The following is a 22,897-nucleotide window of genomic DNA, read 5'->3' as shown; positions in this document are numbered from 1 at the left end:
AAAGAAGAGAGGAGACCTGATCGAGGTATACAAGGTAATGAATGGAATAGTTAGAGTCAATAGCCAGAGACTTTTTCCCAGGGCAGGATTGACTGGTATGAGGAGTCACTGTTTGAAGATATTAGGAGGAAGGTATAAAGGAGATGTCAGAGGTAAATTCTTTATGTAGAGAGTTGTGAATGCATGGAATGCATTGCCAGCTGTGGTGGTGGAAGCAGAGTTATTGGAGACATTTAAGTGACCGCTGGACATGCACATGGATAGCAGTGAGTTGAGAGGTGCATAGGTTAAGTTACCATATTTTACATTAGGATTAAACCTCAGCACAACATCATGGATCAAAGGGCCTGTTCTGGGCTGTACTTTTCTATGTTCTATAACCAAGACAAGCAAGGTGTGTATTGTCTTGAGTGGCTGGAAGGTGGGCAGGCCAGGCTGGGCCGGTTTGCCAGAGGTGCCCGTGTCACATATATTGTTGTTTTCCCGGTTTGCTTGTATGGATCATTTTTGTATGTACCTTTGTCTAATGTTTTCCCTTTAGCAAGTTATGGTGGGATTTAGGGTTTGGTTACTGTCTGCATTTCCTTTTCAATTGTTGACTGGTTTGTTAACTAATTGTACAGTGAGGTTTCAGATTTGGTTTTGCTGTCCCCATTCCCCTGTGAGTTGTTGTCCACTTTGTTGACTGTTATCTTGGATTGTTTGGTATTTTGTACAGTTTACAGTTTTTAAAAATATATAACCAGGACATTAGAATCTCCTCAGTTAAGGCAACTGACTCTGAGCTGGCTGGCCCCAGCCAGTGTGTTGCAAAAGGTGACTTGTGATAGGATACCAGACTCTGTGCAGTTATTTCACTCTGTTTCCTAGCATTATCCAACTCCTGGACCTTTTCTCCAGAGACGGAATGAAAAGTGGGGGTTGCTATTGGCGGGTAATACATATTGAGGCTGCTTAAAGGTCTCTTGAGGCCAAAACTGATAGGGGCTGACTGCAACTCTCAAGTCAACCTCTGAGTATGCAAATATTCCATTATTAACCCAGTCGCCTGGAAGCAGCTTTCACCATGGTAGAGAGTGGGGGAGGAAGGACCACATTGTTTTGGGGGATGTGGTGGGTCTCCTTACTTGCTTACTTTCAGCCACATGCTCTGCTGTGAAAGGATTCTCCCTCTTCAATGGAGCTTCAGCACCAAAGGATATTTTCAATTTAAAATTCAAACTATTCGAGAGAAAGGTTTCAAAATGGAAGGGCCTTCACACTCACTAATCTGAAAACGCAGATGGGAAGCTTCGTCAACTGGATGGCACTCCTGCCCTCCAAAAAATAATTGCCTAATTTGGGGAAAATCACTGGCAGCTGACAGTTCACCACACAATTTTGGTCTCTATATCTGAAGCATGCCATGCAAGTTTGGATAAATGCAGGTATTTGCATTTTATCACAACAAACAAGGGTGGGGCATTGGGTAGTGTTGTAAAACAGAGGGACCTAGGTGTGCAGGTCCATAATTCTTTGAAGTTTGCCTCACATATAGACAGGATGGTTAAAAAGGCATTTGGCATACTTGCCTTTATTCCTCAGTCCTTTGAGTACAGGAGTTGGAAGTTATGTTGAGGTTGTACAGGGTATTCTGGAATATTGTGTCTAGTTCTGATTGCCCAGTTATAGGAAGGATATTGATAAACTGGAGAGGGTTCAGAGGAGATTTACATGATGTCACCACATATAGAAGGTTTGGGTTATAAAGAAAGACTGGATAGGCTGGGACTTTTTTCACTGGAACATAGAAGGTTCAGAGGCGACCTTATAGAAGTTTATAAAATCATGATGTGTATGAATTTAATAGTAGTTGCTTTTTTCAAGGATGAAGTATTTCAAGACTAGGGGCACATTCTTAAGGTGAGAGGAGAGAGATTTAAAAAAGACATGGGGGCAATTGTTTTACAGAGAGGGTGGTTCACGTATGGAATGAACTTGCTAAGGAAGTGATGGATGTGGGTACAACTATGATTGAAATACATTTGGATAAGTACATGAATAGGTAAGATTTGGAGGAATATGGGCCAAGAGCAGGCAGGTGGGACTAGCTTATCTTGGGATTATATTTGGCATGGACTGGTTGGACTGGAGGGTCTGTTTCCATGCTGTCTGAGAAAAATATGAGAAAAATAGAAACAGGAAATTCTGAGGTGGGTAAGTCACCTCCTAACTTAGCAAAGCCTGTTCTTCAAAACTTACACTGCACAAATCAAGAGTGTCATACAATATTCCACACTTGACTGATGGACCTGACTCCAACAACATTCAAAAAGATTGACACCATCCAGGATAAAACAGCCTATTCAATCAGCACATCATTCAGCAATATAAACATTGACTCCGTCTACCACCAATGCTCAGTAGTAATAGTGTGCACTACACACAAGATACCCTACAGAAACCCACCAAGGCCCCTTCAACAGCAATTTCTAAACTCTCAGTCTCTGCCACCTAGAAGGACAACGGCTCAGTGGTTAGCACTACTGCCTCGGTGCCCAGGACCCAGGTTTGATTTCAGCATGGCATAGTATGGCATGAGCAAGGTAACATTGAGTTTGTAAAGGTTCAGTTCAACCCAATTAGAAACCATTGAACTGATTACTATTTACTTACATCTTAGTGGCAGGCTGCCAATTTTGGTACCAATCCCTCTCCTTATTATCTGAGTGCAAAGGTGGTGGATTCAGCCTCAGATGAAAAAATGATAAGTGATACACACCACAGAATCATGAAAGTCCTGATGTTCAAGCTCCCCAAGCTTGAGTTAAACCTGAGGCCAGGATTTGGCAAAATAACCAACTGACCATCTCTGTTACATTTTGATCAAACATAACTTTAAAAAATCTCTCTCGACCAACAAATCCTCTTTAGCTTTCCTAGTAAATAAAGTCAGTAACTCAATTTCTCACCTTTAATATGGTCATTCACTTGGCAGCTTAACAGCCATTTTCCAACATTCCTAGAAACCATTTGTACTGTGACAAATGTAGCTGGAAAAAGACTAATGACATCCACTTTATGACCTTTGTTAATGAGAGTCTGGCCATGGAAGTATGCTGAATGAATATCAACTTCATTTCCTATTGAAAACAAATGCCAAGAAATAGACTGGCCACGGCACATGTTCAGCCCAGGCAAATTTCCAAAAAGAAAACCATTGATAGCTGAGGAATCAAAAGAGAAAGTTTAAATGAAGCTTTGTAAAGAAAAAAGATTTAAACATCAAACACAAATTGCTGGAGGTCTTAGAAAATATAAAACATAGATAAATCTCTGGGGCCTGATTAACTGTATCTTAGAAAGTTGTGGGAAGTTAGGGAAAAAAAACTGCAGGCCACTAGCAGAAATATTTGCATCATTTGCAACAATGATTCAGGTGCTGGAGGACTGGAGGATGCCTAATGTTATGTCTTTGTTTAAGAAATGCTTTAAGTAGAATCCTGAGAACTGTGGACCTGCAAGCCTGATATCGATGGAGGATAAGTTGTTGAAGTGATTCTGAAGGACAGGATTTACTTGTATTTGGAGAGGCAAAGGCTGATTAGGAATAGTCATCATGGTTTTGTATGAGAGAAATCATGTCTCACAAGCTTGCGTTTTTGAGGAAGTAGGCTAAAAGGTTAATGAGGGCAGAGTGGTAGACATTGTGTGGATGGACTTTAGTGATGCCTTCGACAAGGTTCTGCACGGTAGACTAATTAGTAAAGTTAAATCACAGGGGATTCAGAGTGAGCTTGCCTCCTTGCTGGTACAAAATTGGCTTGATTTTAGGAGACAAGAGGGTGGTGGATCATCATTTGAACTGGAGGCTGTGACCAGCAGTATTCCACAATGATCATTACTGTCAACCTTTGTCATTTATATAAATAACTTGGATGAGAATATACGAGGCATGGTTACTAAGTTTGTGGAAGACATCAAAATTGGTGGCAAAGTGGACAGTGAAGAAGATTATGTAACACTACAAAGAGATCTTGATCAATTGAGTCAATGGACTGAGGAGTTTAGATTAGATTACTTACAATGTGGAAACAGGCCCTTCGGCCCAACAAGTCCACACCGACCCGCCGAAGCGCAACCCACCCATACCCCTACATTTACCCCTTTTACCTAACACTACGGACAATTTATCCTGGCCAATTCACCTAACCTGCACATCTTTGGACTGTGGGAGGAAACCAGAACACCCGGAGGAAACCCAAACAGACACGGGGAGAATGTGCAAACTCCACACAGTCGGTCGCCTGAGTCGGGAATTGAACCCAGGTCTCTGGCGCTGTGAGGCAGCAGTGCTAACCACTGCTGGCAGATGGCAGTTTAGATTAGATTCCCTTCATCAGGAATGAGGCCTCATTCCTGATTTAATTAGGTCAGATTCCCTATAGTATGAAAATAGGCTATTTGGCCCAATAAGTCCACACCAACCCTCCGTAGAGTAACCTACCCAGACCTATTCCCCTACCTTTTCTTTACCCCTGACTAATGCACCTAATACTATGGACAATTTAGCATGACCAATTCATCTGACCTGTACATCTATGGATTGTGGAAGAAAACTGGAGCACCCAGAGGAAACCCACGCAGACACGGGGAGAATGTGCAAACTCCGCACAGAGAGTCGCCTAAGGCTGGAATTGAACCTGGGACCCTGGTGCTGTAAGGCAGCAGTGCTAACTACTGAGTCACCCAATTAATTTTGATAATTTGGATTAAATTGGATAAATGCAAGTATTGCATTTTGGTAAAACAAACAAGCACAGGACTTATACAGTTAATGGGACAGTCCTGGGCAGTGTTATAAAACAGACAGATTTAGGGTTTCATGTATTTAATTTTTTGAAATTTGCATCACAAGTAGTCAAGGTGGTTAAGAAGGCGCTTAGTATGCTTGCATTCATTGCTCAGAGCTTTGACTATAGGAGTCAGGATGATGTTGCGGTTATACAAACATTGGTGACACTGGAGGACTGTTTGCAGTTATTGTTACCTTGCTATTGGAAGTAGGGTTCAGAAAAGATGTACCAGAATGTTGCTGGGAATAGTGGGTTTCAGTTATGAAAATAGACAGGGACATTTTTCACTGGAACATTGGAGGTTATGGGGTGACCTAAAAGAGGTTTAGAAAATCATGAGGGGCATAGATAGGTTGAATAGAAAGTGTATTTTCCTTTGGGTGGGAGGGGTTCAAAACCCAGGGGTATATTTTTAAGGAGAGAGGAGAAAGTTTTAAAAAGAATACGAGGCCAAATTTGTGCACAGAGAATGGTTCATGTGTGGAATGAACTGCCAGAGGAAGAGAAAATTGTACTGCAGATGCTGTAAATCAGAAACAAAAATAGAAATTGCTGGACAAGCTCAGTCAGTTTGGCAGCATCTGTACAGAAAAATCAGAGTTAATATTCTAGGTCAAGTGACTCTCCCTCAGAACTGAAGTAGTGGATAGAGGTACAATTACAACATTTAAAAGATATTTGGATATGTACATGAAAGTTTTAGAGGGATATGGGCCAAATGTAGTCATGGGATTGTGGCAATACAGTAAAAATAATAACAATTTGCATTTATATAGCTCTTTAATGTAATTGTGTTGAAGAAAAGTGGCATTAGCAAGAAGATTGCACTGGAGAAATTAATGGGACTAGAAGTTGATAAATCCCTAGGACCTGATAGTCTTTATCTTAGCATGCTGAAGGAAGTGACAATAGCCATTGGTAATTATCTTCCAAAATTCTATATATTCTGGAAAGATTATTGCAGATTAGGAAGGGAGCGAGAGAAAACATAAGAAACTATAGACCTGCTAGTCTTATGTCAGTAGAAGAGAAAATTCTAGGAACTATTATAAAGAATGGGTTAGACATAGACTAAATGGATAATGATCTGATTGGCATAGTCAGCATGGATTTTTGAATGGGAAATCATGTTTGATGAACTTGGAGTTTTTCCTGAACAGATTACTTAAAAAACTAATAGAGAAGAGTAAATGGACATAGTATACTTAAATTTTCAGAAGGATTTTGATAAAGTGCTTCCAGAAGGCTGGTTCGAAAAATTAAAGCACGTGGCACTGAATATAATACACGGGTATGGATTAATGATTAGCTAACAGACAGAAAACAGAGCAAGAATAAATGGGTCATTCTCTTGCAACTAGTGGGATATTAGTAGAAATAGAATTAGGGCACCAGCTGTTCCCAATACATATGAATGATTTGAAAGTGGGAAACAAATACATATTCCCAAATTTGCAAATGATACAAAGCAAAGTGGAAATGCGTATTGTGAGGAAGAAGTATAACAACTTCAGTAGGATTTGGCAGAGTCAGAGTCAGAGGTACACAGTTCGGAAACAGATTTTTCAGCCCAACTTGTCTATGTCAATCAGGTTTCCTACACTGAACTAATCCCATTTGCCTCTGTTTGGTCTATATCCCTCTAAACTTTCCTATCCATGTATCTGTCCCAAATGTCTTTTAAATGCTGTAATTGTATCCGCTTCTACTATTTCTTCTGGAAGCTCATTTTATATACGCACCACCATCTGTGAGAAAATTTTGCCCCTCAGGTCCCTTATATATCTTCCCCTCTCAAATTAAACCTATACCCTCTAGTTTTGAGTTCAGGGGAAAAGACCTTGGCTATTCATTTTATCTATGCTGGTCATGACTTTATAAACCTTTATGAGGTCAACCCTCATTCATCTACGCTCCAGGGAAAATAAGTCCCTGTACAACAAACTTATAAATCTTTTTTGCATCCTTTTCAGTTTAATATCATCCTTCCTACAACAGGGTGATCAGAATTGTATGCCTTACCAATAGCTTGTACAGCTGTAACATTATTTCCGAACTCCTGTGTTCAATGTTCTGACCATTGGAAGCAAATGTGGCAATATCTTCTTCACCTACCTGTCTACTTCTGACAGCACTTTCAAGGAACCTTGTACCTGCATCACAAGGTCTCACTGCTCAACAACACTCCCCAGAGCCCTACCATTAATGGTGTGACCCTGGTTTGTCTTACCAAAATGCAACATCTCACATTTATCTGATTTAAATTCTATCTGCTATTTCTTGGCCCACTGGTCCAGTTAATCAAGATCCCACCATACCCGTCGTTAACCCTCTTCACTGTCTACTATACCACCAATTTTGGTGTCATCCACAAATTTACTAGCCATGCCTCCTATATTCTAATCCAGGTTGTTTGTATAAATGTGAAACAACAGTGGACCTAGCACTGATTCTTGTGATACACTGCTGGTCACTGACCTTCAGTCTGAAAAACAACCCTTCACCACTACCATCTGACTCCTACTGTCAAGCCAATTTTGTATCCAATTGGCTAGCTCTCACTGAGTCTCATGTGACTTCACCTTCCTAACCAGTTTACCAATAAATACCTTGTCAAAGGCCTTCCTAAAGTCCATGTAGAGAACATCTATTGCTTTGATTAAAATCTGATTGAAGATTTGTAGCTCGGGTATCCGTTGTTGTGGTTCTGCTCGCCGAGCTGGAAGTTTTTGCTGCAAACGTTTCGTTCCCTGGCTAGGGAACATCATCAGTGCTGTTGGAGCCTCGTGTGAAGCGCTGCTTTGATGTTTCTTCTGGTATTTATATTGGTTTGTTCTTGCCGCTTCCGGGTGTCAGTTTCAGCTGCAGTGATTTGTATGTGGGGTCCAGGTCGATGTGTCTGTTGCTGGATGTTCTTGACGTTTCCGGGTGTCAGTTTCAGCTGTAGTGGTTTGTATAAGGTGTCCAGGTCAATGTGTCTGTTGATGGAGTTTGGGGATGAATGCCATGCTTCTAGGAATTCTCTGGCTGTTCTCTGTCTGGCTTGTCCTATGATAGTGGTGTTTTCCCAGTCAAATCCATGTTGCTGGTTGTCTGAGTGTATGGCTACTAGAGATAGCTGGTCGTGTCGTTTTGTGGCTAGCTGATGTTCATGGATGCGGATTGTTAGCTGTCTTCCTGTTTGTCCTATATAGTGTTTTGTGCAGTCCTTGCGTGGTATTTTGTAAACTACGTTAGTTTGGCTCATGCTGGGTATTGGGTCCTTTGTTCTAGTGAGTTGTTGTCTGAGCGTGGATGTTGGCTTGTGTGCTGTTATGAGTCCTAAGGGTCGCAGTAGTCTGGCTGTCAGTTCTGAGACGCTCCTGACGTATGGTAGAGTGGCTAGTCCTTTTGGTTGTGGCATGTCCGCGTTCCTCGGTCTATCTCTTAGGCATCTGGTGATAAAGTTGCGTGGGTATCCGTTTTTGGCGAATACCTTGTATAGATGTTCCTCTTCCTCTTTTCGCAGACATCCCACTCAGACCCATAGTATCACTACCAGGGACACCAGCATACAAACTGGCCAAAGAACTACAACAAAAACTGAAACACCTAGTCAGCGGATCCAAACACTCCATACAATCAACACAGGAATTCTTGGACGTCATCAGGAATACACACATAGACAAAGAAGAAACCATGGTATCATTCGACGTGACGGCACTGTTCACTTCAATTGACAAAACCCTAGCCAGAGAAACAATAGCCAACCTATTGGACATACATAACAGAACACAGGAGGCCGAACCTATCAACAAGGACGGCATACTTAAACTACTGGACCTGTGCCTCACCACACACTTTACATTCAACAATCAGATATACGAACAAATCAACGGAACACCCATGGGATCACCAATCGCGGGACTCATAGCAGAGGCAGTTATGCAAAGGTTAGAACATACAGCCATACCACAAATCCAACCCAAACTCTGGATCAGATATGTTGGTGACACCTTTGTAATCATCAAAAACACAGATATAGAAAAAACACACCGAATCATCAACGCCACACTCACAGGAATCCGATTCACACGAGAAGAGGAAAAGGATAGCCAACTCCCATTCCTAGACGTGTTAGTAGAGAGAACACCCAACGGAGAATTCACCACAAGGGTACACAGGAAACCAACACACACAGACCAAGTCTTAAACTATGAAAGTAACCACCCCAACACACACAAACGAAGCTGCATCAGAACACTATTCAAAAGGGCCACAACACACTGCAGTACACCAGAACTGCGAAAAGAGGAAGAGGAACATCTATACAAGGTATTCGCCAAAAACGGATACCCACGCAACTTTATCACCAGATGCCTAAGAGATAGACCGAGGAACGAGGACATGCCACAACCAAAAGGACTAGCCACTCTACCGTACGTCAGGAGCGTCTCAGAACTGACAGCCAGACTACTGCGACCCTTAGGACTCATAACAGCACACAAGCCAACATCCACGCTCAGACAACAACTCACTAGAACAAAGGACCCAATACCCAGCATGAGCCAAACTAACGTAGTTTACAAAATACCATGCAAGGACTGCACAAAACACTATATAGGACAAACAGGAAGACAGCTAACAATCTGCATCCATGAACATCAGCTAGCCACAAAACGACACGACCAGCTATCTCTAGTAGCCATACACTCAGACAACCAGCAACATGAATTTGACTGGGAAAACATCACTATCATAGGACAAGCCAGACAGAGAACAGCCAGAGAATTCCTAGAAGCATGGCATTCATCCCCAAACTCCATCAACAGACACATTGACCTGGACACCTTATACAAACCACTACAGCTGAAACTGACACCCGGAAACGGCAAGAACATCCATCAACAGACACATCGACCTGGACTCCACATACAAATCACTGCAGCTGAAACTGACACCCGGAAGCGGCAAGAACAAACCAATATAAATACCGGAAGAAACATCAAAGCAGCGCTTCATACGAGGCTCCAACAGCACTGATGATGTTCCCTAGCCAGGGAACGAAACGTTTGCAGCAAAAACTTCCAGCTCGGCGAGCAGAACCACAACATTGCTTTGATCTCATCTATCTTCTTGGTTACCTCTTCAAAGTTCAAATTTGTGAGACGCGATTTCCCACGCCCATGCTGACTACCTCTAATTAGTCCTTGCTTTTCCAAAGGCACACAGATCCTATCTCTCAGAATCCCCTCTAATAATTTATACATCACTGATGTCAGGCTCACCAGTCTATAGTTTCCTGGCTTTTCCTTTCAGCCTGTCTTAAATAATGGCATAATATTAGCCACTCCCCAGTCTTCTGGTACTTATGTGCCCAATTGCCATTGATGAAACAAATATCTCACTGGGCGCCTTGCAATTTCTTCCCTAGCTTCCTACAATGTCTTGGGATACATGTGATCAGGAACACACCTATCTTATAGTTTTAAATCCTCCAGAACCTCATTTTCTGTAATGCAAATTCTTTTCAAGACATTATTATTTATTTCTGAGTACTCTAACATCCACTTCTTTCTCCACAGTGAATAATTACGAGAAATATTCATTTAGGACCTCGTCCATCTCATGTGGCTCCACACATAAATTGCCTCACTGGGATCATTAGAGAGCCCTATTCTCTCCTTAGTTACACTTTTTCCAATAACATGCTTGTAAAATTTATTTGGAGTCTCATTTACCTTATCAGCAAAAGCTAACTCATGTAACATTTTGTCCTCCTGATTTCCAATTAAGTGTAATCTTATACCCCCTTTTCTCAAGAGGGATTTATTTGATCCCAGCTGCCTATATCTAGAACATGTCTCTGCGTTTTTCTTGACGAGAGCCTCAATATTTGAAGTTATATAGTGTTCCCTAGTCCTGCCGGCACTAACAGGAATATGCTGGCTCTGAACACTTGTTATCTAGGTTTAGGAAATGGGCAAGAAATTACAATTGGAAAAGAAAATTAACTGGAAACTAAAATGGAAAAATGTGAGGTGATTCTTCTTGGAAGGCAAAACCAATGTGCAGAGAATTATTTAAATGGTATTAGGTTGGAAAGTATAGATTGACAAGGAGACCTAGGTTTCTTTGTACATCAGTCACTGTAGACTAACATGCAGGTGCAGCAAGCTGTTTGGAGGAATTACCTCAGGATAAATATTATTGCAATACATGAAATGAAACAAAGGTAAATTGGGAAAACCAGGCTTGTATTCCCAGAGTTTCAAAGAATGAGAGGTGACCTCTTTGAAACTTATACAATAGTTGAAAGGGACAGACCAAACAGAGATAAGATGGTTTCCCTGATTGGGGGAAGCTAGAACCAGGACACACAACCTAAAAATAAAGGAAATGCCACTTAGGTCTGAGATGAGAAGAATCTTTTTACTCAAAGGGTGTGAATTCTTCAAACTTTCTATCCCAGAGGGTTATAGAAGCTCATACTTTGAGTACTAACAAAGTGAGAGATTGACAGATTTCTGACTACCAGTGGCATATAGTATTATGAAGTTGAGGTCAGTAAAAGACTCTATCAGTATGCTCTATCAGCCACAGATGTATTGATGGTGTGGCACACGCAATGGGCAGAATGGCCAACTCCTGTTCCTATGCAAAACAGCCCAAGGTAATTCATAGGACCATAAGACAAAATTGACACTGACCTAATAAGTGGGCATGTAGACAAAACATCTCAGAGATAGTTTTGACATGCAGCTTAAAAGGGACAGGTGGTAGGTATGCAAAGATGTTTAGGAAGGGCATTTCACATCTGAGAGCATAGGTGACTGAATGAACTGCCTCCAATTCTGGGGTATAAGGAATGTTGGATAGACGGACCAAGTGGAGGATTGGACACGGTTATAGGCCTGAGAATACACAGTTAGGGAGGAGCACCTCCATAGAGGAAATAGAATGCAAAAAATGAGGATTTTAAAATTGGGGAGTTGCTAAACTACAAGCCAATGTAGGTGACAGACCAGTGAAACATGGTGTGAGTTAGAATATGGGCAGCATCTCCTTCTAATTATTTTTTTCTGCTACGCACATCTCCAAAGCCTATGCACTGCAGCAGCTTCCAGAAGCAGAAGTCAATATGTCGGCATGCCGCTCGGCATATGCAGATCTCCAAGCAGCTACCTAGTTAGAGGGAATGCTGGATATTGGTAGCAGAACTTTGGATGAGCTCAAGGTTATGCATGAGGAAGGTGAGTAGTGATGGTTAAGAGTAAAAAATGAGGTCTGCAGATGCTGGAAATCACAGCTGCAAATGTGTTGCTGGTCAAAGCACAGCAGGCCAGGCAGCATCTCAGGAATAGAGAATTCGACGTTTCGAGCATAAGCCCTTCATCAGGAATTAAGAACATAGTGTCATCAAGTCAAACAGCTGGAAACAGATCCTTTGGTCCAATATAATCCCAAACTAAACTAGTCCCACCTGCCTGCTCCTAGCCCATAACCCTCCACATCTTTCCCATTTTTATACTTATCTATGTGTCTTTTAAATGTTGTAAATGTGCCCACATCCTGCAGGATCATATTATAGAAAAATAATATAATTTCACGACGGGGAGGGACAGCAACAGAAAAAAACTGAGAAGGGCCTGAAAGGAGCTAATGGTAATGAACATGGATAAAAACTAAAATAGACAAATTAATGTCATTGAAGACATTGGAATTTCAGGTTAGATGGATGTGACAGAAAATAAGAGAACCATAATTCAGGTTATATGCAGTCAGAGAAGAGACCATACATAAAATGATAACATTGAAGCCTGAGGCCCTGTGCTGAGGTGAAATTCACTATCAAACAATATGACAAAAGAATGCTCTTTAGCCCACTAATGGCAGTACATTCTACATACATTAATGTATTTTGCCCCACATTGCCAAATTTCTTTTTGTTGCAAATCAATATCTAAGGCATCAGTAAACTTTCAATTCAGAGATCATCGTGACATTCACACTTACATATGTGTTCCAGTAATTCCCTGATGTATAACATTATCCCAGTAGTTAGCACTAATGCCTCACAATGCCAGAGACCTGGGTTGACTGTTAGTGCAGACATGGTGGGCTGCAGGGATTATCAGTGACTGAAATTATAAAGTTGCAAAAAACTCACGTAAAAATACTTACAATGCATTTTGTTACTTTCCTGAAAAGCTTCATCATCTTTGTCAACTGCAGATGGCAGGGTGCAGTATTTATTTATATTATCATCTAAATACCAACTCAGATTTTCATCCACAACACTGAACATCATGACAAAGTCCTGGTCAACATCTTTACGTTTCAGTGTCACATCATCCAAACTTCCTGTAAACATTGAAATAAAACAAGGAACTCAGTCTGATTTTAGGAAATTTGTATTTTGTACATTCACGTGGCTAAAAATATGTGTGAGCCTTCATTTAGAATATCAAACTCTTATCATCTATTTTATGACCAAACCATGTGAAAGGTTCCCCCATCATTATGGTTTCAAAGAATAAACAACATAACACAGGAACAGGTCCTTCAGCCCTCCAAGCCTGTCTTGACACATTTTGCCCTTCCTTACTAAAACTGTCTTTACTTACAGAATCCATATCCTTCTATCTCGTCCTATTCATGTATTCATTTCAGATGAGATATCCCCAAATTGTTGAGCTCCCAGAAGAAGGATGAACTGGCTCTCCATATTTTAATCCAATTGCTTCCCCAATTGGTCACAACAAGATTAATATACAAAGAATATCCTCTTTCATAGATACCTTTCTCCGAGGCCAAATGAACTTAATTTATAAAAAGGAACAACTTAACCAGATTTTGTTGAGTTAACAAAGAATTACTTGAATAGTTACTAAAGTCAAGAAGAAAAAAATGAAATATACATGCACACAGATTAGAAATACAAACTGAACCCAACTAAAGATAAACAGATCAATCTGTATAGTTTGGTCGTGAAAAGTAGATGATGGCTGAAATAGATGATTTCCAGATTCAAGTTTTTGCAGGTTAATTGAAGTGCCTTTGTCTTGCTTCCTTTCGATGGTGGCTGGTTAGCAGCACCTGGAGCAAGAGAATCCTTCATTGTCTTAAAAAAACCAAAAGAAAAAATGCTAGAAAATCTCAGCAGGTCTGGCAGCATCTGTAAGGAGAGAAAACAGCTGACGTTTCGAGCCTAACTGACCCTTTGTCAAAGCTCCTTCTTTGTCTTGTTTCCTTTGAACTAGCTGCCTGACCAACCACCTTCTAGCATTCAGAATGAGCACACTATTTACCTACAATACAGGAATGGCTAGTGGATGGATCTTTGACTCTGACCTTCACAGCACAAGATAGGACAGTGGCTCAGTGGTTAGCACTGCTGCCTCACAGCGTGAAGGACCCAGCCTTGGGCAACTGTTTGTGTGGATTTTGCACATTCTCCACATGTCTGCATGGATTTCCTCTGGGTGCTCCAATTTCCTCCTGAAGTCCAAGGATGTGCATGTTGGGTGTAATGGCCATGCTAAATTGCCCATAGTGTCTAGGGATGTGTGGGTTAGGTGAATCAGCCATGGAAAATGCAGGGATAGGGTAGGAGGGCGAGTCTGGGTGCGATTGTCTTCAGAGAGTCAATGTGGACTTGTTGGGCTGAATGGCCAGTTTCCACACTGCAGGGATTCTATGATTCCATATGATTCACACTACTGCTTAAATCTATGCTAGTACACAGATGTACCTCAGATCACTGACACTTGATTATTTTGGTTCTCCAGCACAGCTTCTTCCAACAGCACACACAAACCAGTGTTGAACTGGCTTTTAGTCCTTTGTCTATTCTTGAAAGGGAAGCCACAAAACATGTCTCTCAGCCAGATTACTGTCCTTTCTCCAAGGAGATTACAATTCAGTTTGCATTGCAATCCTCGCTTTTAATTCCAGCCATTGCATCTTTCTTAGCACATCATCAAATGTGACATTCCAAGGTCTCTCTCTCTCTAGACAGCTACTGAATCTACATCCACACTATCTTTTGGTTGTAAGTGAGGGAATTAGAACATAGAACAATGCAGCACAGAAACAGACCCTTCAGCCCTCGATGTCGCGCCGACCTGTCAACTATTCTCAGCTCATCCCCCTACACTATCCCAAAATCATCCATGTGCTTATCTAAGGATTGTTTAAATCTCCCTAATGTGGCTGAGTTGACTACATTAGCAGGTAGGGCATTCCACGCCCTTACCACTCTCTGCGTAAAGAACCTGCCTCTGACATCTGTCTTAAATCTATCACCCCTCAATTTGTAGTTATGCCCCCTCATACATGCTGACGTCACCATCCTAGGAAAAAGACTTTCACTGTCTACCCTATCTAATCTTCTGATCATCTTGACTGTCTCTATCAAATCCCCTCTAAACCTCCTTATTGCCAATGACAACAGGTTCAAGTCTCTCAGCCTTTCCTCATAAGACCTTCCCTCCAGACCAGGTAACATCCTGGTAAATCTCCTCTGAACGTTTTCCAATCATCATGATCTCTGCTAATTTATGTACAGATAATCCACTTACAGAAAACCAAAAAGTGCTGGGAAAATGCAGCAAGTCTGGCAGATCTGTGGAAAGACAGGCTTAGTGTTTGAGTCTAATCTAACTTTTCTTTGGGTTCTGAAGAGTAAGAACAGAAACAGGCCATTAAGGCTGCTCTGGCATTCAATGCATTTATGGCTCATGTAATAATCCTGAACCCCACTTTCCTGCCTTGCTCTGTAAACCTTGATTTCCTTACTGATTAAAAACAATCTGTCTATCTTAGCCTTTAATATATTTCATATACAGCGAGCAGTTATGGCTGAGTGCTTAAGTTAACAGACTATGAATCCATTGAGGCTAACCCCATGGAAATTCGAGACTGGGTGAGTCCGATCCTCACTGCTGTCCTTCAGGGTGCAGTATGGTAGCTCAGTGGTTAGCACTGCTGCCTCATAGCTCCAGGGACCCCGGTTCAATTCCATTCTCAGATCACTGTCTGTGTGGAGTTTGCACATTCTGTGTTTACATGGGTTTCCTCCCACAGTCCAAAGATGTGCACGTTAGGTGAATTGACAATGTTAAATTAGCCCATGGGCCCAGGGATGTATAGGTTAGATGTGTTAGCTACGGGAAATATAGGGTAGCGGGATGGGTTTGGGTGGGATGCTCTCTAGAGGGTCAGTTGGACCTGTTGGGCCGAATAGCTGGTTTCCACGTTATACAGATTTGGATGATAATTACTTAGCTAAACATCCATCCAAAACTGAATGACAAAAATTTTAACTGCAATAAATAAAGCATTAACAGAAGGGAAAGACATTTTTAAACAATCTGAAATAAATCATTCTACACAAGTTAACACAATTTACTAACATAAACTGCAAAGAGGAAATTAGGGCATGGTGTAACAGAGGTAGCCGATTCACTAACAGGTGAATTTTTTGGAGCTGCGATATGCAGATACAAGAAACTGAATCTACCACAGGATTAGGGGGTCGACAATGTGAAGGTGGTGTTGACAGCAGGGCACTACTTCTCTGGAATTAACACTAGGTTCATGATTTAATAAGAGAAAGTACATCAGACTTGCCTGGGGAGAAAATCAGAATTGTTAAGTGAGGGAAATCTAACCATTCTAACCATTATTTTGTAGTCCTGATCTATGAAATATGCACTTTAAACAGCAGCCAGTTCTAAGACCCATCTAAGTCCAAGCAGACTTTAACAACAGGATTGTTATCCAAGATAAAATATATTAAATCGGGTGAACTAATTTAAAGCTTGGGACCTGAAATTTGATGTGCAGGAATAATTGAACAACCCATGATATACTGTACCTTTTTTACATGTTAACAGCACTCCGATCAAACCTGAGGAAATATCCTTTGGAGCATCTACATGGGAATGGTAAATCCAAGTTAAACAAGCTGGGTCAGCATCTGTAGGTGCATACTCTTTCTTGACTATCCATGTATAGATGTGACTTCCTCCTGGTGGAACAGCATCATCCACCTTATATTTACCTGATGTTTGATCAGGATAAAAAGCACCTGTAAAGAAGAACAGCTTTCGTCATTCTACGTTGAAGGAATTTAATCTAAGAATTAAAGTACAGTATAAGTGCAAGTTTTCAGAAATGAAAGTCACTGGAAAATTGCATAATACTGATTTTGAAGTAATTTCAGAGAATTAGAAACATTATAAGCAGTTGCACGAAATAGGAATAGTATTGGAAGAAGGAACAAATAAAAAATGCCCTTATGACTCAGAAGGTAAAGAAGAAAACCAATGACTTGGCAATGAGAAAGGAAGAACGGTCTCTGAATTCTATGCAGTGGTTATCATGCAGTACAAGAAAAAACTAACAAAATTCAACTATTCATACTATTGTTATTTCACATGTTTCTATGCACATATTGACAGGAACTAGTATATGTGATCCTTACAAGCAACTCTAGATCTAATTAGTAATTTTTAAAGCTGGTTTTTATTAAGCTGATAAAGAATTTTAATTCGTGCAAATTTAATTGTGAACAAACAGGACAACTAGAATAATTCTAGCAATCATAAATATGTAAGAGGAAGGACTGATGAAATCATTTTACTGGCTTACAAATTTGCCCTGCCTACAGCTGTTGATACAGACTGCAAGCAAGCTTTGATTCCAGTGTGCAGCACAGCATTTTCTCAATAAGGAATTCAGCGTCTACCTGGTTCATGATTCATAGTTCATCTCAGCCTCTTAAAAGGCAGCCAGGACTTTTTAAAGGAGATGTTTGGAAGTACTTCCAAATAAACGTGTTGGGCTAAGGAGATGTTTGGAAGTACTTCCAAATAAACGTGTTGGGCTATATCCTGGTGTTGTGTGCTTTTTAACTTTCTATAGGGGAGCTGCACTCATTCACAGGAGATGTTGCAGATTATTTGTGGAAGACTTGGCTGCAACGGAAAGTACAACAAAAAGAGCAACAGTAGGAGTTCCCAAATGAATTGCAGGAAACACTAGTCCAGAAGGTGGACAGGAACAAAGGTACCACATACCAGAAGGAGGCTAGTGAGCTCCAAGGCACACCTGGAAAAAGGATTATGAGCACTCACTTTGAAAGCTGCACGCAGAGCACCTGGCAGCAGTGCTGGTAAAAGTCCAGTGATCTCACATGGCTGGTCAAGGTCAATGAATGCAATTTCCCAACTCTCCCCTCCACTAATCTCTCATGTTGCTCAATGCATCTCACACCTATCACTCATTCATCAGCAATCAGGACTCACTCCATCTTGAGTTCCAAAGTAATCAGACTCTCACCCAGCTTTCACAAACCTCCAAATATTTGATTTTTTTTTAGATTACTTACAGTGTGGAAACAGGCCCTTCGGCCCAACAAGTCCACACCGACCAACGAAGCGCAACCCACCCATACATTTACCCCTTATCTAACACTAGGGCAATTTAGCATGGCCAATTCACCTGACCTGCACATCTTTGGACTGTGGGAGGAAACCGGAGTATCCAGAGGAAACCCACGCAGACACAGGGAGAATGTGCAAACTCCACACAGTCACTCGCCTGAGTCGGGAATTGAACCCGGGTCTCTGGCTCTGTGAGGCACCACTGTGCCACCGTGCCTTCCATGGTATTTCTGGCACATCACTCAAACACAGTGTTATGGACAGACCAGATGCCTTCAAAATATAATAAGAAGGTAGCCTAGACCCTAACTTTTTCTTATTTTAAAGATAATTGTGAGATGCTACATTCCAAATGCAATTTGATTGGTCAAGCTACTTGGCATTAAGCAAAACACACTTTAAACAAACACTATAGTCAAAATACAGCAAAATAAAGAAAGAATTGGAATAACTTAACTCTACTGAAAAAATGTAACAGAATAACAGATGCAGTAATTATTACTAATTAACGGTTCCAATATATGAACATCCTGTAAAGACACCCTTGGAGAAAAGCCAAATTCAAAAACAGATTATCTCACATGAAGCTTCTGTGCCAGGGAGAGAACCCCCGAGCTTTTGGCTGTAATTGATATAATGACAAAAAAAAAGCTTCTACTCTTCCAAGACCCCAACAGCAATTGCTGAAAGCTGAACCTAAAATTGTTGGTTCTGTGGGAGCTCGACCACACCCATTCAGGCTGTTTCTATTGTTCTAACTTGTTAAAAACAAACACTCAGGGCTTCACAAGGTTTTATCTTTCCACATGTCACACAATCTCTCTCTGAAAGAAACCAGGACAAAACACACCTCTTAAAGCCACTGTTGGATACTCTCTCTTTTCTTCTTAGTGGTCAAAAGATAAACATTTGAGACTTTTTATTAAGAAGCTGTGACAGTTACATTCTGGCTGCCAAGAATAAGCATGTGACAGCATAGTTGTGTCAGGTTACATTTTTAAGCATTAAGACACTGGTAGCTTTATCTTAATTATACTTTGTTTTCAAGTCTTAGCCACACAATAAACTAATTTCAGCATGACATTCAGTCAGTAAGTCACTTGACTTGACCACTCTGTTTGTCACGTAACCCTATTAGCATCAGAAATAAATTTAAACTGTTTTACAATATTAACTTAATCAGATAAGCTGTTTCCTTGCATTTTTAATTGTTATATGATTTTAACTCAATCAAATAAGCTGTTTATTATGTTTTGAACTGTTATAAAAGGCATTGGCTCAATCATATTCTTTTCTTATATCCCCACAGCCACAGTATCACCACAATTGAGTAACATGCACACTGACATTCTGCCCCTCTCCTTACAAAACAATAACAAGAGGGAGAGCTGCATACTGCATTAATTGCCCCACTGTTGGAGATGTTCTGCCACATAGTGGCAATGGCTGTCACTAAGAATATTGCATCTGGTGATGTAAAAAAACATTCAAGGTAATGGTTCCTGTCTTAAACCCCTTCTCAAATTCCACTTAAATCTCATCCTGTTGACAATCATAAAGTGTAAGCTGCAAATAATGTGACAATGGACCACTTATTTACCATTCCATCCCACTAACCTCAATCCAGATGAAAGCATTTTTACTTTCAGATACTCAAGAATATACATCTGGCCAGCTAGAACAGACTTATTGTGTAAATTGCAATCAACAGCAGAATTCTGCTGGAGAAGGTCGGCGCAACATCGAGGGCCGAAGGGCCTGTACTGCGCTGTATCCTTCTATGTTCTATGTTCTAAGCAAAATCATTTGACAGTGGAAGTCACCAGTTCAGCTACTGGCACTGTACATCATTGTTAACTAGCATTGTGCAGTTATAGATAGAGCCATAGAGCCATACAGCATGAAAATAGACCCTTTGGTCCAACTCGTCCATGCCAACCAGGTTTCCCAAATTGAATTAGGCCCATCTAATCATGCAATTTTGGTCAGGTGTTATAGGATGCTGTTCCTCTATCTATTTCCTTCCACTCATTCTTGTGTTTTCCTGTTTCCGTTTTCAGCTTGACTCAGGGCTTTGTGCAAAACACAAGGCCATTTTTAACAACATAGAAATAATTACCATCTCGAAGACAACACTTACAGACCCAGTCATGATGCAGCATCTGCTGGTCGATATACTAAATCACACTGCAGCATAGACAGATGTTACCAACTGTCTCAATGCTGCAATGGAAAACTCAGACTGTAATCATGAGATCCAGGTTTGTTGCCATGCAAGTTCAGATTGGGGCCATGCAAGCTCAGAGTGCTGCTATTATGATGTAGAACATTATTTTCCAGGAAAGGTGCAGAGAACATAAACACGTATGTCCCTTCTCTGTTGCTCTAACCGAGAATGTGCCACCTGCCCTTCATGTAGGTGCTCATGAGACGTGGCTGCAACTGTTGAATAGTTGGAGTATGTGGAAGTTGTGACAGGTGTAATTGAAGCAGCATTGAAAAGCTCGAAGGGTGAGGGGGTGTATCTGAATTTTAGTTATGAGTTCTAATTATATCTTGTCATATCTTCTCTTATCATTAAGGATGCAATCACTTTAATCGTGAAAGCTATTCCTCCCCCTTATTATTTTTGCACTTGACCACACAACCAGGTTTATTTTGTTTGCGGGACATTTCGTAGAATTTTCCTCAGAATCTAATGAACTATGGTGTGCATGGCTTCTTTCACAGGCTCACAAAAATATACAGATATAAAGATATTGAAGGAAAATGTCATAGCCCAGTGTATCTGATACAAAATGGTTATTATTGTTATTAGAGGAATGTTCAGAGCTATTTTGTTGAATAAACTCCATTTTTTTTAGCTTAATTCAAAATGACCTCAGACTCCAAAGTGAATTTGCTGTTAATAGCACCACTATTTTGGTTAGGTAGTTAATACTTCCTGTAGCTCTGGCATAAGGCTACAAACATTTCATTTTTGAGTATTTGCTAAGGCACAGTGGTACTATCTCCAGCTTTGTCAGATGGAGAAAGTTTAAGTTCACTTTCAGAGGTTTACGCATATAACACTGATTGAAAGTGAATATTGACAGAGTACAGTTCTATTTAAAGAAGGCATCTTTCAGAAGGAATGAGGCCCCAGTTGCTCTTTTAGTTGGATGTAAAAGATCACGTGCCACTATTTGAAGAATAATGCTCCTTGGTATGTTGGCCAGTACTTATCTGTGAACCAACTTTTCTAAAACAATGATCTGGTCATTATTACTCTGCTGTTTGGGAATTTGATGTGCACAAATTGTCTCATTTTTTACATTTCAGAAGTGTTTTAATAACTATAAAGCACTTTGTAAATGAAATTCTTTCTTTTACTCAGTAAGGTTACCTTCTGAATCTTTCTTGTAGAAAACTCCATGAGGATGTAAAGAATAGGGACGCGATGCAAAATTTTTGAAGTGAATAATAATCAAGTCTTCCACCTCTGCTCTAAGCAGTGGGCCAAGAAATCCAAGCCAGTCAGGTTTAGAAACCTCGGTTGAGTAAGTTGCATCAGTAAACTGTTTATAGATGGCCTTTTTGTACAATCGTCCAATCCTGTTTTTGCTCCTCGTAAGAAATACTGCTGCATTCCTATGAACAAACAAACATATGATTAGCCATATCACTTTTGAATAAAATATTCCTTATAAAAGGAAGAGTCAAAACTTTAATCTCCTTACTGGGTGCTGAACATTCGATTATTAATCCATCCTAATAGAATAGAAGAAGGGGTTATGATGCAAGCTCAAATCTGAATGTTGTAATTATATCTGGCATCATCGTGGTAGTTTTTGAACTTCACTCTTACCTATTGACTTTAAAATAGAAGTGAATGTTCAGGAAAAAGTGTCAGAGGAAACGTTTGTTTTGTTTTGTAGTTTGGCGAAATTTGGACTACTACCCCAATTATCAGGACAAGGCCATAAGCAGCCAGACCTGAATATAACTTATCAGTAGCAGGACTTGGTTTCAATAAAGAATGAAGTTGAATGGCCATCCAAGAGCAGCAAGGATGAGTACACCCTATTGTCCCTGCCTCTCACACTACCATCTGACAATACAGCACTCAGCTCCTTTGCACAACCTCTTAATACTTTCCTTCAACACTTCCTAACCTCAGTCACAGAGACACCATAAAACTCATTGCCTTCTCAAATAATCTATTATATGCCATCACATATATTTTCCTTTATACTGTACAACTCCATATCTATCCAATCATGTTTTTGTTATTGTATGTTCAATGCATGTCATACTCATTCACATTACAAAGCTTTCCAACATGTGTTCTCTTACACATTGTCCTTTAAGGATACAACACGTAACAGCAGACAATGGAATAGTTCAGAGCAAAACACTGCCATTGCACAGGCAAACCAAGAAGATCACTGTCCCAGCAGAAACCCAACAGCATGTCTGAATGTTATTTGTATTCCTTCATTGACTCACATTCAACAAGCTAACCGACTTCAGCTGACATTTTTCAGATCAGGGTTGAACCTTCCTTTGAAGTCTTACATCTTCTTTTTATCTTTGCTCTAGGTCTTACAATGAACTATGAGAGGAAAATTGCAGTCTCGCACAGAAAGCCGT

The 22,897-nt window shown here is 40.5% G+C and overlaps 1 protein-coding gene across 1 annotated transcript in view; it reads right to left on the bottom strand.

Moving 5' to 3' along the window:
• Positions 1-22,897, bottom strand: part of LOC132816921 (ferroxidase HEPHL1-like) — a 139,121-nt gene that overhangs the window by 87,615 nt on the left and 28,609 nt on the right. The window contains exons 2-5 of the mRNA XM_060826946.1: positions 21,651-21,895; positions 16,696-16,908; positions 12,999-13,178; positions 2,952-3,206 (exon numbers count right to left, since the gene is read on the bottom strand). Of these exons, the coding sequence (XP_060682929.1) occupies positions 2,952-3,206; positions 12,999-13,178; positions 16,696-16,908; positions 21,651-21,895 (893 nt within the window). The remainder of the gene's footprint in view (positions 1-2,951; positions 3,207-12,998; positions 13,179-16,695; positions 16,909-21,650; positions 21,896-22,897) is intronic.

Source organism: Hemiscyllium ocellatum, chromosome 6, assembly GCF_020745735.1.
Source record: "Hemiscyllium ocellatum isolate sHemOce1 chromosome 6, sHemOce1.pat.X.cur, whole genome shotgun sequence".
NCBI lineage: Eukaryota > Metazoa > Chordata > Chondrichthyes > Orectolobiformes > Hemiscylliidae > Hemiscyllium > Hemiscyllium ocellatum.
The sequence above is the reverse complement of the archived record's forward strand: the minus strand, read 5'-3'. Positions and strand labels throughout refer to the sequence as shown.